This window comes from Acinonyx jubatus, chromosome C1, assembly GCF_027475565.1.
Source record: "Acinonyx jubatus isolate Ajub_Pintada_27869175 chromosome C1, VMU_Ajub_asm_v1.0, whole genome shotgun sequence".
NCBI classification, from domain to species: Eukaryota; Metazoa; Chordata; class Mammalia; order Carnivora; family Felidae; genus Acinonyx; species Acinonyx jubatus.
The window spans coordinates 209914210-209932302 of NC_069381.1; the positions used below are offsets into that span (position 1 = coordinate 209914210).

The 18093-nt window shown below is 47.4% G+C and overlaps 1 protein-coding gene across 8 annotated transcripts in view; it reads left to right on the forward strand.

Annotated features, from left to right (window-relative positions):
- The window catches only part of ARMC9 (armadillo repeat containing 9), a 147671-nt gene that overhangs the window by 102462 nt on the left and 27116 nt on the right, over window positions 1–18093 (forward strand). For all 8 annotated transcript variants that reach the window (XM_027048067.2, XM_027048050.2, XM_027048059.2 and 5 more), the window contains one exon: window positions 13372–13476. In XM_027048067.2, coding sequence (XP_026903868.1) covers window positions 13372–13476 — 105 coding nt within the window. The remainder of the gene's footprint in view (window positions 1–13371; window positions 13477–18093) is intronic.

Sequence of the window (18093 nt, forward strand, 5' to 3'; positions counted from 1 at the left end):
ATCTTCCAGAGTTCTGAAATGAGGGCTTTTAATAAATTTGTCACATTTTGCACTTGGTTTCTGTAGAGGGGAGTTGCCTGGCCTACTCGCTCCTATTACCAGATGCCGTCAGGCACTATTGTGGGCCCTGGGGATACAGCAGTGAGCAAAATAGATACTCCGTCGGGAGAAAGCAGACCTTCAACAGATGAGCAGCCAGAACTATAATATGTCGCATGACAGTGCCTTGAAGAACAGTCAAGTGGAAGGGCACCAGGGAGCAAGCCCCATGACCGTAGGGACAGCAGAGGTCAAGGTCCTGAGATAGAAGCATACTTGGGTGTTCTAGGAACCAGGAGAAACGGAGAGGGAATAGGCTTTGGGGCAGAGAAGATAGCAGTGGTCCGATCACCACGGGCTTTGAGAAGGACATAAGCTTAATTTATTCTGAGAGGAAGGAAGCTGTTGGAAGATATTTTGTGAGAAGTCCCATTATCACTCCTCTTGCATTAAGTGCAAAGAGTGCCCATTTACTGCTTCGAAGTGAGAAATAAAACTGCCGAGTGAATTCAGTAAGTCATTGATGGGGCTTGACTTTCGTGCACTTGGACTCAGCTTTGAGGCACTGAGTTCTGGGCCGAGGAGGCATTCTGGCTTAAAAAATCATCACCCGTCTTGGAACCAGGGACCCTTGTTGGGTCCTGACTCCGCCACGTACGAGAGTCGGTTTCTCTAAGTGGGCCAGTTGCTGGCTGTCCTAAACAAGAGCCGCGCTCAAGCCAGGGTCTAACCCATGTGACACATAGTCGGTAAGACGGTCTACGTCGTATGTGAGCGCTGACAAACCGTGAGGGTAGCAAACCGCCTGCTTGTCCAGGCACCCAGACTCTTCGAACTGCGAGGTGACCTGTGGTTGCTCCTTTTCACTCATACTCTGTCATCATCTTCCAGAAACTGTAGCTCATCGTTCTGAAAGTCACTTTCATCTTCCTGTTCATTTCCTCTTGTCCACATCCTTGCTTAAACCTCATCCCTGTGCCTTGCTGATTGCTCAGCCCCGTCTCTTTCCTTCCCAGCCTGCATGTGGCCGCCAGACCATCTTCCTACAGCAGGGCTTGGGGCATGCAGGGACACGAGCACTTGATTTCAAATCGGGGAACATTTTAATCTTTCCAGAAAGTACAGAAAATAATATAACAGACAGCTGTGGCTCTATCCCTTCATCCGGCCCCACCCCCACCCTGCCCTCCCTTTCTCCCAAGAATCAACCACTGGCCTGAAGTTGGCGTATACAATTCCACGGAGGATTCTGTGCTTTTATAATATTGTTCTGTTTCCGTAAACAAATACGCCGTTGTTTCACGGGTTTTAATTTCACGTAAATGGCTTGGTACTCTATGAATCATTTACCAACTTGCTTTTTCCACGTAATGTTATGTGTTAAGAGATTTATCCGTCCCAATACGTGCTGCCCTGGTTCATCGATTTAACTGCTGGGTGGCATTCCATTGGATGCTTTTATCCATTCTTTTCTGAGAGACAGCACGTTGTTCCTGTGTTTTCCACAGTGCAGCGAGGAGCTTCTTCACACATGCCAATGCTTCTCTGAAGCACGCACCTGGGCCTCGGCTTGCTGCGTCACAGGGTGTAAGAGTCTCACCTTCACCAGACCCCACCACACTGCTCTCCAGAATGGCTGAACCCATTTACACGTTTACATGCTCCCTTTTAAAAAATACTTCTGGGGGCGCCTGGCTGGCTTGGTCAGTGGAGCATGTGACTCTTGACCTCTGGGTTGTAAGTTTGAGCCCCATGTTGAGTATAAAGATGATCTTAAAAAAATAAAATCTTGGGGCACCTGGGTGGCCCAGTTGGTTAAGTGTCTGACTCTTAATATTGGCTCAGGTCATGATCTCATGGTTCGTGGGTTCAAGCCCTGCTGTCAGCGTGGAACCTGCTTGAGATTCTCTGTCTCCCCCTCTCTCTGTGCCTCTCCCACACATGCACACTGTGCTGTCTCTCTCTCTCTATCTCTCTCCCTCTCTCTCTCAATAAATAAACTTAAAAAATTTAATAAAATCTTAAAAAAAAAAAACCATTTCTATGTTCCCCATTACCTAATAAAATGCTAACAGTGGCATTCAAAGCCCTACTCAATGAGACCCCAGTCTACCTTTATCTTTTCTTTCACTACTAGGTTTATTTCTTCACCTATAAAAATAAGGATAAATCGTCATTATGGAACTGTTGTGAGATTAATGAGTTAATCTGTGGCACATAATGGACACACACAAAACTGATAGTGTCCTTTTCTTCTTTTCTGTCCAGACAGAATCCTCGTGTTCCTCCTTCTGGAGCTATGCAGAGTAAATCTAATCCAGAAAAGCCGGGGGGCGGCAGGTGGGGGTTGTTAACGTCAAGGCTAGGACACCATCTTGCTCCCTGATAGATAGCTCTTTGGCAGGTCACTTTATTGTTGCAGCTCACTGGGGTCTTGGGTCAGATTCTTGTCTCGTGTCATTGTGCTACCCGTATCCTCATTGCAAGTCCAAGGTGACAGGGAACTGGCAGGGCCAGGCACAGAAGCCTCTCCGTACTCCCCCAGACGCCCTAGGAAATGACAGATGCTTACTGACTATGGGACAGTGACTGGCTAAATCTGAATAAGAAGGAAGTGGTTCAAGAATCAGACTGCCTGGGTTTGAGTCCTACCCCACCACTTACCAGCTGTGTGGCCTTGGGCAAGTTGGTTAACCTCTCTAGGCTTGGGGCACCTGGGCGGCTCAGTCGGGTTATGATCTCTCTCTCAGCTTATCTCACAGCTCATTGTCCTTATCTATAAAGTAGGAATATAAATACCCACTTCATCAGGTGGTTGCAAGGATCCAATGACATAATCCCAGCAAGACGCTAGTACAGACTCGATGCGTGTTAGCTGGTTTTAACATTAACATCGTAATCCAGAGGCAGGCTGGATTGGAGCGGTCCAGAATCTTCCAGGGCAGGGGCTCCTCACATGTAGCCCGGCCAGAGCTAGAACTGAGGCCACTGAATGGGTGGCCCCGGGTGGAGCTGGGGGTGGAGAGCAAGGAGGAGAGAAGTTGGGCCCCCTCGGTGGGTAGACAGGGGAAGGAGCCTGTTGCCAGTGCAGACTTCCAGTAACAGCGGGCCTGGGAGGTTTTTCCTGAAAAACGGAATGAGTTCAGATTCCTACCTTGCCCTCTGTCCCCACCCCACCCTGGGCACTTGAGAAACACTGACGGAGTCTTCTTTTCAAATCTCCTTCGTCTAGATTCTACGAGGACTTTGAGGTTCATCTAAATGTCCAGAACATGTGTAGTTTCTTGAATAATAGTTTTTCCTTTTGACATTCTTGCTGACACATGAGAAAATATCTTCATTATGTCAGGGGCGTGGTTTTCACTTCTGGGGTGGGGGTGTCTTGTTGCTGAGCCCTACCCCTGCTCACTCCCATTCGGGGGCACACCCAGGCTTGGTCCCAGGGTCTGTTGCTCCCCTGAGCCCCCCACCTCCTGAGCATACTCATGGAACCCCTGTTCAGAAGGAACTACGATTCGGGTTGCCCGAGTCCACTTGTCTGTATAAGGCATGGTCTCTGGACCCTGCTGTGCTGTCGGCTCCTGTCTTTGACTTCCAGGCCTGCGAAGCCTCCCAGTCTGTTCCGATGCTGCGTGCTACGTATTGTAATAAGCTCCCTTTTCACAGAGCAGCTATGCCCCCTTCTCCGTGTATCTTGCTATTTTCACTTAGACTTCAGAGAAAGTTTAAGCAAGCAACTTGAGCAGCTAAAGCAATGGATTAAAAGAATCAGGGAGGGGCACCTGGTGGCTCAGTGGGTTGAGCATCCGATTCTTGGTTTCGGCTCAGGTCATGATCTCGCTTGGGAGATCAAGCTCCACATTGGGCTCTGTGCTAACAATGCAGAGCCTGCTTGGGATTCTTTCTGTCTGTTCCCCCCCTCCCTCTCTCAAAATAAATAAACTTCAAAAAAAAAATATATATATATATATGTGTATATGTATATGTATATACATGAATCAGGGAAGTAAAGGGTGTTGGGTTTTCTCTGGTTTCTATCATGTGGTCACTTGTGAACTGAGCTGGTGGTTAGACCAGCTGTCTGCACCCCGGGATGCGTTCATTCTGTGAATGAGGAAGTTGCTTCTAGAACAACTTCTCAGCATCACGATGAGTCCTCCAGGATCCAGGGCCCACCTGCATCCACAGTCCCGGGCACACACTCAGAGCTGCAGAAATGGGAAGGATCCATGGCGTTGGGGAAAATATGTTCATTATACTGCCCGCCAGCTCACCTCGATCCACCCTTTCTCTCCCACGTGGAGTGATTTTCCCTTATTTTCACAAAGAATGAGATTTGCAATTCAGTGTTTTGAGAAGGTGTCTCAAATTTAAACTGCTGGTAGAAGTCTTGTAATTATTTCAAGTGGAAAACACACTTGATACTTTCACTTGTCATACATAAAACCACTTGAATACATTCTGCTCTCCGCATTATATCTGGAAGAATCTGAGTTTTCAAATGCATTTAGTGGTCCACCTTAGTTTTGTTTTCAGGCCAGTTGCTCAGAATCTGGTTTGTCTGGAGTATTATGTATCAAAAGCCTCCAGTTAAGAATCTGGTAGTGTCATAAGATCACCAAGCTGCTACGGGGAAGCTTCGTATTAGAACATCTAAATTCATCTCAGCTCAAGTGCCTTTTTTATGAGGCATTCTTCATTTCTGGAAGTAATCAGTTATCCCTGATCTGCACCTTTAGTAATCTGATGCATTCCGCTCAAGTACATAAAGACCAGTAATTTTAGTAAAATTCCTCCCAACAATGGTATTTAAAACCCATCCTCATGAGGCATCTATTCTTGAAGCATTTCCTTATCCATCAGCTCCTTGCTTCGCAAAGTAGATTTCAAAATATGTTTAATTTGGAATTCACAAGCAGCTGGGAAAAGTTAGCAGCGCGGCTGGTGCCGTTTTCACGGGGTGCCTTCCGGCCCCGGGGCGCCGCCACGCTCAGCCCCTCGCGCCGGATCGCGGAGAATAAAATTCTTCCCATCTAAACTGGGGGAAGCTAATGGAAAGGAGTTGCTTCCCTCCCCGGTAGACCACATACACTCTAATTATCACGGAACGTCTCCCGGGTTTGTCCGTTGCAGAAAGTGCTTAGACATCCTCAGTGGTTCCAATCTGCTTGGCACCCACTGAGAAAGTAGAGCAAGGGCCCCGCTATCAGCAAGCATCGTTTCTGGCAGGCTCTCTGCTTACATTTCCCACCGCATCCAGTGCTTCCCTCTGCCTCCCCAAATCTCCCTCTGCACATAGTTTCCCAAGTGCTGCCACAAACGGATTGAATAGCACTGAATTAAGCTCTTGCTTCTCTTTGTTAACTTGCATTTTCCAACCCAACTGGTACAGCTCATTTTACGTGCGCTCTTTACATTTCAGAAGTCCTAACGTGCCTCTGCTTCCTTTTCACTGATGGTAGTGTTTCTTAGGAAAACCAGGGCTGTTACTTGTCTCTATCTGTACAGTACATGGCTTTTCAAAACCGGAGAACTTAAGAAATGTCCTCAGTCTGTAAGTCGTGATTTTCAGGGAGGCAGCCAGATGATCTCATCTGACGAATGGAGAAACAGACACGCCGACAAGAATCGTGTCTTTACGAATTACAGCCTCAGTACGCTTTCTTAACCAAGAACTATCAATTTAGTCATGATTGCCATGTCCGTTTTCCTGCCTTTGTGCATTTTACACTAACCTAATATTCTTGGTGCTTCCCTACCACATGCACCGAGGAAGCAAATTCTCCAGGCCGACTCTGGAGCCCAGGTTCTCTCTCTGGCCCCGCACTCACATATCACACTGTGGTTCGAGTTAACTTCTATTGAACAGTTTTATATATTAGAGACCAAATGCAGAAATTGCCCTGTGTTTCTAGAGATTGGGGAGGGCCTATCAGTTGTCAATGAATTTAACTATAAAGTAGTTGTGATGAAAAAAAATAATAATAACCCAGCTTCAACTTGTTTTAACTAAAAAAAGAAAATTGAATACATATTTCAATGTATTTTTTTTAAGTTTTTTAAATTTATTTCTGACAGAGACAGTGTGCAAGCATGAGCTGAGGAGGGTCAGAGAGAGGGGGAGACACAGAATCTGAAACAGGCTCCAGACTCCAGGCTCCATGCTGTCAGCACAGAGCCTGATGCAGGGCTCGAACTCATGAACTGTGAGATCATGACCTGGGCCGAAGTCGGACGCTCCACCGACTGAGCCACCCAGGCACCCTTTGGTGACTCTCTTACTAGCAAGTTTAACTTGTGCTGAGAGTGTGTGTGCTCGTGTGTGTGTGTGTGTGTGTGTGTGTGCGCGTGCGCGCGCGTGCGCGCATGGCGCACGCAGGTTGATTTGCAAGGGAGTGTCTTACATAGGTACTTGTCCAGGGGAAAGAAACACCCTTGCTTGCACGGGCTGAGGTTAGCCATCGACCACTGATTTTTCATCGAAATGGAATGTGGACGTTTGTGTTGTTTCCTAACGTTTCATATTCCGCCCTGGCAGGGGAGCAGTGTATCACCCGTACCTCCGTGAAACTGTGATTCATATGACCTCTTCCAGCCAGTGCCTGCAAGGCTTCGGTCCCTGGAAACGGGATGAAATACTACTCCACTGCCCGGAGCTCCCTGCCACTCGACCCTGACCACAGGGCCATTTTCCTGAAATAATCCTGTAATGTACACACTGTTCGATCGCTAAGATGTTGGCATTTTAGTAAACCAAACTCTAAGCCACGGCGGCACTGTAACTCTCACCTCGCTGTCCCAGAGCTGACCTCAGGCAGGGCCTCACAGATAGCATTTCCTTTAAGGACGCCGAGTGAAATTTCAGGATAGTGGGTGTACTAGCGCTGGGCCGAGGTGCCAACTCAGGCGAGGCAGCAGGAGGAGCAGGCAGTTGCCCCATGGAGAGGAGTCGGGACTGGGGGTGAGGTTGCTCTTGAAGGTGGTGGTTCTAGGGAGGACAGGAGTGCACTTTCTGTTTGGGATTAGACGGGACAGGAAGGAGAAGGATGGGACCGAGGGCTCCGGAATGCCGCTGCGCCCTGCCCTTCGCTCTCTGCCCCGTTGAGCTCCCTTTCAGCCAGGCGTGGGGACCCTCGGGCCTCAGAAGACCCGGGCAATCCAGCCTCAGCTTCCTCAGAAACAGGCTTCTCTGCAGGGCCCCAGGGGGCGGAGTCCCAAAGATCTGGGCAGAAAGGGGCTGCCCCCAGCTTAAAGTTGAGACTCCTGGCCTCCAGGCCAGCCTGTCACTGCGGACTGGTCACTTCTCTCAGGCTCAGGGTCCACACTAGACACAATAGGTGTAGTAAAAGTAATCCAGACAGAGTCACTGTGAGAGCTTCAGATGTGAAGTGCCATGGAAATAAATGCAAGGTGGGTTCTTCAATGGTGCTGCGGTACGAGGGCATCACAGAGATGCTGTCGTATGTAAGCTGGCGGGGGAGTGTCTGCTCAGCTGCCCAGGCCACAAGTAAGACAATGCTGATTGTTAGAGAAGGCTCTGTGTCTTTAGGGACCACCTAGAATAAGTCAAACCCCCTTTTCTTAAGACAGCCTGCCCTAGGTGACGTTATCTAGTGATGGCAGACGGCCCTGTCCATCTGTGTGCTAAAGAGAACTGAGAGAGATGGCCTATCCCCCCAGCAACAGCCCTGCCTGGAGGCTGCCCTCACAGGAAGGTGAGCCCTCAGATCCCTTGAAACCTGACTCAGATAAATCAAATTCACAAGAGACCAGGGCACCCAGAATGACCAGATATTGGTTTGAAAATAAGGACCGGCCACACATGTTTGCAGAATGGAGCTCTTTCTTCTTATTGGCAAGTTCAGAGGAGCCAAATTACAGGTTGTTGAGTGGGCAAGGAATCGGGGGAAGGATTGATTAGAGATGATCTCAGGGACCGTTGTCACCAGGCCTGGGGCATCCCTACGCCCCAAGGCTGGACCAGCACTTGACTGCCAGCTTCCTCAGGGTCCCATCCTCCCTTTTCTCACTTCCATCGCCACCCAGCCCCCTTCATAGACACATTCCTTCCTTAGTCCCTGCCAGGTGAAGGTCTGGTCTGTTTTGGGTTGATCTCATTGCTGGTCCCCCCACTACCCAGTTCCATCCAGTGGTAACATCTGGCAAAACCATAGTATATCACCACAGCCAGGATTTTACCACTGAGACACTCAAGACCCAGAGGATCTCCATGACCACCAAGGTCCCTTTTACAGCCACCCCTACTTCCCTCCCACCCCCTGTCCTCCATGACCCCTGGCAACCAGTAATCTGTTCTCCAGTCCCACAGTTTTGTCATTTCAAGAATGTCACATAGACGGAGTCATATAGTTTATAACCACGAGGACTGGTTTGTTTCACACGACGTAGCTCACTGGAGAGTCATCCAGGTTTGTGTGTGTCAGTAATTCCTGGTGTGGGTGTGCTGTGGTTTGTCTCATCGTCCTCCTATGGGGACATCTGTCATTCTGTTCTGAGTTATTACAAGAAAGCTGTTACGCGCATTCATGTAGAGTATTGTATGACCATGAGTTTCCCTTTCTCTGGGATAAATGCCCGAGAGCGTAATTGCTTGGTCGTATGTAGTTGTGTGTTTAGCTTTTAAAGAGATCTTCCCAGAGTGGCTGGACAAGTTTGTGTTCCCACCAGCAGTGTATGAGGGATCCAGTTTCTCTGCATCCTCTCCAGCATTTTTTTTTTAATACGTTTATTTATTTCGAGAGAGAAAGAGAGCAGGGGAGGGGCGGAGAGAGGGAGAGAGAATCCCAAGCAGGCTCCACGCTCTTAGTGCAGAGCCAGAAGCGGAGATCCAACCCATAAACCATGAGATCATGACCTGAGCCGAAATTAAGAGTCAGAAGCTTAACCGACTGAGCCGCCCAGGCGCCCCCTCACCAGCATTTCTCATGTTAGCCATTCTGACAGATGAAGAGTGCCATCTCATTGAGGTTTTAATTTACGTTTTCCTGATGCCTAATGATGTTGAATATTTGTAGGTGCTTATCTGCCACCCATAGATCCTCTTTGGTCTCTTCATGTCTTTTGCCCATTTTCTAATTGGATTGTTTGGGTTTTTCCTGTTGAGTGTTGGGAGTTTCTGGTATGTTCTATAATCAGATACTAGTCCTTTATCAGATATGTGGTTTCCAAATCTCTTCTCCCAGTCTGTAGCTTTTTATTCTCTTCGCAGGGTCTTGCAGCAAAAGATTTTTTAACTTTGAATTAAACCCAGTTGATCAAATGTTTCCTTTTATGGAATGTGCTTTTGGTGTCAGGTACCAGAACTCTTTGCCTCATGGATCTTTAAGACTTCCTTCTATGTTTTTCTAACAATTGGATAGTATTACATTTAAGTCCATGATCCATTTTAAAATAATTTTTAGATAAGTCACGAGAGTTCGATTGAGGTCCATTTTTTTCCTATGCATGTCTAGTTGTTCCAGCGCTATTTATTGGAAAGGCAGTCCTTCCTCCATTGAACTGCTTTTACACCTTTGTCAAAAATCAGTTGGGCAGGGGTGCCCGGGTGGCTCAGTCAGTTAAGCGCCTGACTCTTGATTTTGGCTCAGGCTGTGATCTCATGGTTCGTGAGTTTGAGCCCTGCGTCCGGCTCTGCAGAGCCTGCTTGAGATTCTCTGTCTCCCTCTCTCCCTGCCCCTCTCCTGTTCGTGCTCTCTCTCTCAAAAATAAATAAATATTTTCAAAACATCAGTTGTACATGTTTGTGTACATCTGTTTTAAGGTTCTCTATTCTGCTCTGTTGATCTCTATGTCTGTCCCTCTACCGCATAGTCTTGAAACCTGTACCTATAGAAGTCTTGACACTGGGTATACTGATTCTTCCCACCTTATTCTTATTTTTCAAAATTTTCTTAGCTGTTCTAGTCCCTTTGCCCTTTCCATATAAATTTTAGAATAATTTTGTATATATCTGCAGAAAAATCCTTCTGGGATTTTGATAGAAATTACATTAAATTTATGTACCAATTTGGGCAGAACTAACAACTATGTTGAGTCTTTCAGTTCGTGAACAAGGTAGGTCTTTCCATTTATTTAGATCTTCAGTTTCTTTCATTAGCACTTTATAATTCTCAGCCTACAAGTCCTATACATGTTTTGCTGGATTTACACCTAAGAATTTTTATTTTGTGTGAATTATAAATGATACTGTATCTTTAACTTCAGTGTTTTAAGTTCATCACTAGTATATAGAAATTGATTTTCATATATTTATCTTGTATCCTGTGACCTTCCTGAACTCACTTATTAGTTCTAGGATTTTTGAGGGGTTGATTCCTTGGGATTTTCTACATAGACAATCATGGCATCTCCAAGTAGAGACAGTTTTGTTTTTTTTTTTTTAATGTTCATTTATTTATTTTGAGAGAGAGTGAGTGAGCAGGGGAGGGGCAAATAGAGGCAGTTCTGTTTCTTCCTCTCTGATCTATATGTTTTTTATTTCCTTTTTTTTTTTTTTCTTGCCTTATTGCTCTGGCTAGAACTTCTAGCACTAAGAATGAATAAGAATGAATAGAAGCAGGAATCCTTGCCTTGTCCCCAGTCTTAAGGGGGAAAGCCTCCAGTCTTTGATCATTAAGTGTAATGTCAGCTATACATTATTTATCGAGTACTCCTCTTTTCCTATTTTTCTGAGAATTTTTGTCATGTTGAGTTTTTTCATGCCTTTTTTCCATCCATTACTATGATCATATGATTTTTTTTCTTCACAAACCCCTCAATATTATGGATTACAATGTTTAAATTTTAAATATTGAACCGGACTCGCACTGCTGGAACAAATTGCACTTGGTCATGGCGTATAATTCTTTTAACATAATTGATCTGTTGCTCCATTCTGTTTGTTAAGATTTTGCTGTTTGTTAAATTTTAAATATTGAACCGGACTCGCACTGCTGGAACAAATTGCACTTGGTCATGGCATATAATTCTTTTAACATAATTGATCTGTTGCTCCATTCTGTTTGTTAAGATTTTGCTGAGGATTTTTTTTACCTTTCTCTTAGCTTGGTTGTTAAGGATTTTTGCATTTTTATTGATGAAGGACTTTGGTTTATATTTTTCTTTTTATGGTACTGGCTTTCTCTGGCTTTGGTAACACAAAACCTTCATGAAATGAAATAAGAAGTATTCCTTCCTGTTTTGTTTTCTTGAAAACATATAGAATTGGTGGTATTTTTTTAAAAGTTTGATAGAATTCTCCAGTGAGACCATGTAGGCCTAGAGATTTCTTTCAGGGGAATTTTTAAACTATGAAGGAATTTCCTTAGTAGTAATAGGACTTTTCAAGTTATTTTAAAATTATATCAAAATTTCATATTGAGAGGCTTGTGATAGTTTGTGTTTTTATCTGTGTTGTCAACCCCATGTGTGCAGAATTACTCATAGTGATCCCTCTTCCTTTTGATATCTCCCGGATCTGTAGTAATATCTTCTGTTTCATTCCTGACATTGGTCAGGATAATTTTATTAATCTTTTCCAAGAACAGCTTTTTTCTTTGACTCATTTTCTCCCTTGTTATTCTCTCTTCCTTTTCATTGATATCTGTTCTTTATATTATTTTCTTGCTCGTGCTTGCTTTGGGTTTATTTTATTCTTTTTCTATGTTCTTGAGACTTCCTAATTTTTCATTTGTCTCAAGAATGTAATTGCTCACTGAAGCATTTTTGTGATAACTGCTTTAAAATCTATGTCAGATCATTCTAGTAGCATCTCCGTTACCTTGATTTTGGCATCTATTGATCGTCTCTTTTTGTTCAGTTTGAGAGAGCTTCCTGGTTCCCGGTATGATGAGTGATTTTTTATTTAAGCCCAGATATTTTGAGGATTATAAGACTTTTGATCTAATTGAAACCTTCTGTTTTAGCTGGCTGCTTCTGATACTGCTCTGGCGGGGGGTGGGGGGGTGGTGGGGGGCACGGTGAGTCTCCTCCTCATTGCCGCCAGGTGTGAATAGAAGACCAGGATTTACACTCAGCCTCTGTTGACACCCAGGGGTGGTAGGGGATGGGAGGAGACTCCTTGTTACTGCAAGACAGGGGTGGGAGTTCCGGATCCCTACACAGCCTCGACTAGTATCTCTCTAACTAGAACAGGAAGGAGTGCCTCATTAGTGCTGCCCACAGAGCCTCCCCTGGCACCACAGAAACATGTGGGCAGTGGTAAAAGCATGAATCTCCACCAGGCCTCCTCCGACGGCATCAGCATGGAGAGGGGGTAGCTCGTCACTGTCGGCTGGAAGGCTGGGCTCTCCACGTGGTCTCCACTCTCTCCTGGGGATGGGGGAACCTCATTACTGCCCAGAAGGGATGAAATTCCCCCTCCCTACTCGTGTCACCCCAGCTGAGGATGTGGGGGTGCCTGATGACAGCCCAGTGAGGGCAGAAGCCTGGACTCCCGAAGGCCCTGGCAGGTGTGGTTGGGACGGGGCCACAATATTTTCTGTGGTGTTTGGTTATTTTCTAAAACTTCTGTCATTGCTAGGCCCTCCCTTTCCCGGTACTTCAGCTAGAGGAGCAGGCTCTGGGGAGACTTTTTTGTCTTCGCCACTCAAACGTTGCTGGGCTGCTGGCTTCTTCAGCTCCCGAGTGTGGAATCTGTAAGGAACCAAGGAACCCCGGGGAACTCAGCACTTTCGCTCCTTGTGTCTTTGGGGACCCAGCCAGTCTGCCTCCTTCTCTCTGTCTTTCAGGGCCTCTTGTGTTTATTTTATGTTTAACGTCCAGTGTTTTGAGGCTGTGTTTGGTGGGAGGAATAGGGAAAAGTATATCCACTCCATCTTCCCAAAAGCAAAACAGCTCTTCTCTTTTTGATGAGTCTTCTTACTTATTGACTGTAAACTGCTTGAGAACAACAAGCCTATAACGTACCGTTGCTGAAGGCCTGTGCCTGTGAAGGTGCTTCATAGTTCTTGGTGGACTGGCCTGGCTATTCATATGGTCCCTTGACCTCCCAGAGAAATTCTGAGAGCTGTGACTGAGGGAGACTGTTAAGTGTCTCATTGAACCTCTTCACACCTGTGGCCGTGGAGGTGTCCATAGGTGCCCAGCTTCCGAAAGAGGTGGGCTGGTATTTTCCCTTTTGGCTTCATGGTTCAGGTTATGAGCAGAGGACAGACTGCCCCTGAAGCCGTTTGAAATGCAAACCCACCAGTTGCTGTGGTTGGGCAGACGCCTTCTCGTTCCGTTGGCAGGTGCCCACTTGGGGACCCAGCTGTCTGGGAATGTGCAGCAGGGGGATCCAGAGCACTGACCCCCGTGTGTCCTTTGAAACAGGAGGACTATGACACTATGGAAGCTGATCTGGACAAAGACGAGCTGATCCAGCCCCAGCTTGGAGAGCTCTCGGGCGAGAAGCTTCTGACCACGGAGTACTTGGGAGTAAGTACCACATGAGGGGGTGGGGGAGAAGTAGAAAGGAGAGATGGGCCATTGATGCATTTAGCCTTTGCAATGACACATGACTGTGTGGTTTGGTCGATACTACGATACTATGTTTATGAGAGTGTTGGCCAGTCTGCTTCCAGCGGTCCTGAAGAGCACTGTGGCCCTAGCTACCTGTCACAGATAGAGCTGTCGGTGAACAGAAAAGAGATCAGGATATAACACAAGGGCACATGTCAGGAGCCTTCCTAACATCCAAAGGTGTGCCCGCCTCAGTAGTAATCACCCACCTGTCCAGCTTCTTAATTTTCGTGTGCCTTATCTAGTAGAAGGGAAGACTGGCGGGTTTGCAAGTCATCGGCACACCGGTGATGGCTGAAACCATCAGAGCAGGTGAAGAGATGCCTAACAAAGCAAAGGGTGGAAAGAGAGAGAGAGAGAGTGAGGGGCTGAGGACAGAGGGGCAGACCAGCATGTCAGGAGTGGGAGCAAGAAGCGGGGCCTCTGAGAAGGACAGAAAGTGACCAGAGAGGCTTGAGGAGAACCAGGATAATGTAGCGCCATGGGAATCGGAACGGAGGAGTATTTCAGGATGGATTGGGTGGCCAGTCCAGGCATCCAAGAGGCCTGTGGAGTCACACATCTGAGATGGGGCCGTCATCTGAGCTCAGAGAGCTCCCCGCTGACTCTGATGCCCATCCAGCTCTAGGAGCCCCTGGTTACCACCCGCCAGTTAAACAGGGGAGGGCGTGAGGAGGGAGCTGCCGATTGGCCAGGAGAGGATGGCAGTGTCGGGGGCCCGCCCGCAGGTGTCTCACGAAACCTTGATCAGAAAGCACATCAATGAACAGGTGGAATGTTGGAGTGTGAGGTTTCTGAAGGGAGGAACAAGAGATGGGGGCCTGTCCGCTCTCCTGGGACAGACAGCAGAGCACACAGGAGTGAAGGCCATTGGCATTAAAAGGAGCTCCTGGAATTTTGAAGCTGCTGTTTGACTGGGTCAGTCCTGTGGACTGTGACATCTCGCATTAGTCAAGTAATTGCTGGAGCAGGAGGCCAGGAGCCAGTCTTTCAACAATCCTTGAACAACTTGCTCAACAAACAAGTCAGGGACAGTGACTTGAGAAGGAAAAGAATGTGGGTGCAGGTGGCATGAGCCTTGTAGGAGTAGACAGAAGCAGAAAGTGCCTTCCCATCACTGCCCCCATCCTGGCCCTCCTCATCTCACCCTGGGTACTGTTCTCCCTGGACACCTGCCCCAGTTTTCCTCACCTGTCAAGGAATTTCCGGGGCCCCAGGCTGGGGTACAGAATCTGCTGGTGGAACTTGACGTTAGAGGACAGCCAGAAGCCCATCTGTGGGAGCTTTGTAGGCAAGGGTTTTGGATTTTCTCCCAGCCTGAGCTGGGAGAGTACTGGAGCAGGGGAGTGACTCAGTTTGACTTGTTTTAATGTATGAACTTGTATTTTCATTCTGGTTGCATGATGGAAAATGGACTATAGGGGGCAGGAGTGAATGGAGATGACCCGAGGAGGCTCGGCCGGGGTTCCACCCTTACCCCCCCGTACCACCACCACCCACCACCTTGGCTCTGGTCATGGTCAAGGCCTATAGCCCATCACAGCCCTTTGAATGTCTCAAGGATCAAAGGAATCTAACTGACTGTGGAGGCTCTGTTTACTTTCAGTCAAGTGGGGAGGTGCTCCAGAAACGTTGGAAATGAGGCAGGTGGGTTCCAAGTTGTTGATGGAAGTCTGAAGCCCTAACTAGGCTTTGTTTCCCTTTGGAAGAGCACTGACTTTGGCAGGGAGGGACTGGGCTCCATTTGATAAGATGTGCGTTTTTGAAAGCAAGGCTCTCCTGGAGCACCCGGGTGGCTCAGTCGGTTAAGGGTCTGACTTTGGCTCAGGTCATGATCTCATGGTTCCTGGATTTGAGCCCCACATCGGGCTCTGTGCTGACAGCTCGGAGCTTGGAACCTACTTTGGATTCTGTGTCTCCTCTTTCTGCCCCTCCCCTGCTCACGCACTCGCCCTGTCTCTCTCTCTCTCTCTCTCTCTCAAAAATAAATAAAATATTGAATGAACGAATGCAAGACTCTTTTGCTACATAGGCAGAAATTGAGAATGGAACAGGCAAGTGGGTGGGGCATCTTCAGAGGTGGAAGCCACGGCCGGGAACCCAGCCCTGCAGTGTTGGGACTTTCCCACAGACACAACCACGCAGGCATGTGATGGTCAGCAAGGACAGTCACAGAACTTGGCGAACCGAAACCAAGTGTGAATGCAGAGCGATTTACAGCCCCTCTCCCAGGTGAAGTAAATGCTTATGCGATCTTAGGTTGAGGATGGTGAAGGTTTTTAAACAGCAACAAAAACCAAGGCACAGAACGTCTGGGACTCCCAGCTTAACCCTGCCGCTTGTTGGGGCACAAAGGGCAGAGCTCTCAGACCAACCAGTAACCCGGTAACCCAGGGCAATGGCATCTGGAAATGGCGTCATTTTACCCTAGTGTGCAGTTCTAAATCTCCCTCACGTATCTTCACTATCCTTTTACCAGGAGGACATCTTTGAATCCAGCAGGAAAGTTCCCTGCACGTTTGTCACTTTTTGGTGAAGATATGAGTAACACGAGTACAAAGTACAGAAAGAATTCATTATATAAACGTGAAGACCCAGTGTCTTAGCTTCCTGGTGCCGGAGGGACAAAGTAGTATAAAACACCGGAAGTTTATCCTCTCACAGTTCTGGAGGCCAGAAGTCCAAAATCAAGAGGCCCACACAGCCACACCCCCTCTGAAGGCCCTGGGGGAGAGGCTCCCATGCTCCTCCAGCTTCCGGTGGCTCCAGGGGTTCCCTGGCTGGTGGCTGCACCCCTCCAGACTCCGCCTCTATCTCCACAGGGCCTTCTCCCCTTCTCTCTTTTGTGTCTCATAGGGACACTTGTCGTGAATCTAGGATAATCTAGGATGACGGCTTCATCTCGAGATCACTAACTTAATTACATCTGCAGAGACTGCTTTTTGCCAAATGTCACATTCACCACATCCACAGGTTCGTGGGGTTAGAACATGAGCGTATCTACTTGGGGCCACCTTTCAACCCTCCACACCAGGTCACCGTAGGATCTCGTCATGGAAGCAATTTTAAAGTTAGAAAACAATGTGGGGCAGCCGCTGGTTACTGGACACTCCCAGTTTTGCCGTCTCTGCCCATCAATCTTGCTAAGCTGCCCTCAGTCCCCCGATCTTGATTTGAAATCAACAGCCCGCCAGCCTCTGTGTGGGGCTCATTGATTTCAAAGAGCCGTGCCTTTGGCTCCGGTACCCACAAGGCTTTGAGTTCGTATCTCCGCAACTGCTCGTGCCCAACGAGGGAACCCGCTAAAAACAGAAGACATTTCACCAGGGACTGTGTGCCCAAAAGCATTCACGCCTCTTCTTCTGATGTACGAGGTAGACTGTAGATTTTTCAAGATGACTTGAAAGATACTGACTTTTTGAAACATTGTATCAGAATATTATATTCAAAAAGTTTTCACCGAATTCATGCCATTTGCCTAACACATAGCAGAATGCCAAAAAGTTTAAGACCTAGCTGTCACCTTTGAGAAGTTTATGAAAGACACAGAGCAGACGAAACTGTGCTCTTGGTAGGGATGCAGGTAACAGCAAGGAGCGGCAAGTGGGGCAGCAGATACTGTCGTGCAGGACAGAACTAGCCCAGGCTCTCTCAAAGCCCCAGACCCTCAATGTGGCTTAACGATAGAGCCTAGGACCCTCCTCAGGCCTCCTTACCATAATCCCAGGAACTGGGTATGGGACACACCAATGATTTAGAAACTACTGGCTTGGGGGTGAGGGTGGAGGTATGGCAGGGGCAGCCCATCGGTATTGGGGGATGGAAGGAAACCATTCCCAGGATTCCTGGACCCAGTGGCTCACCCCCTCCTAGGCATTTGGAGCCACGCCCTTCCCAGAAGGGTCCCACTGCCATCCTGACCCTCCCGAGTGCAAGCAAACAGCTCCTGTGCACAGCAGAGCCCAGGCCACAAACAGTGCCGCCAACCACTGAGAACTCAGAAAGCTGGGACGAGAGAACAAGTCACTTCCTAAGCTTGCCTGAGCGTGGCCATGGTCACGAGAAATGTGCTGCTTACTCGTAATTCTGGTAGAAAGCAGCACGCCTTGTTTCTTCTTTAGGCCGTGACTGTCAGCAGGTCAAGACTGATGATTTGCCAACTTCTCCTTGCTTATTTCTGAATTTTTTTTTTTTTTTTGTATCATCCATACTATGCTGAACAATCATTTAATCCTTCCTGAAAAGAATGCCCTGATCTAAATAGCTTTGTCACCTCGGTTAAAAGGGGTGTGGATACGTATCACAGAATCTCAGCTTTTTGTTTTTATTTCACAGTTTAAACCTATTATGAATTACCTTTAACAACAGTAATGGGCACATCTTAAATCAGTTCAGCACACGTCATGAGCCAAGCCCTGTGCAGACCACTTCGTACATCTGACTCCATTTAATTTGGTCCACAAACTACGGGGGAAATCCTGCTAGTGTCGCATTTTCTAGAAAGGAGAGCTGAGGCTGAGAAAGGGTAAGGGA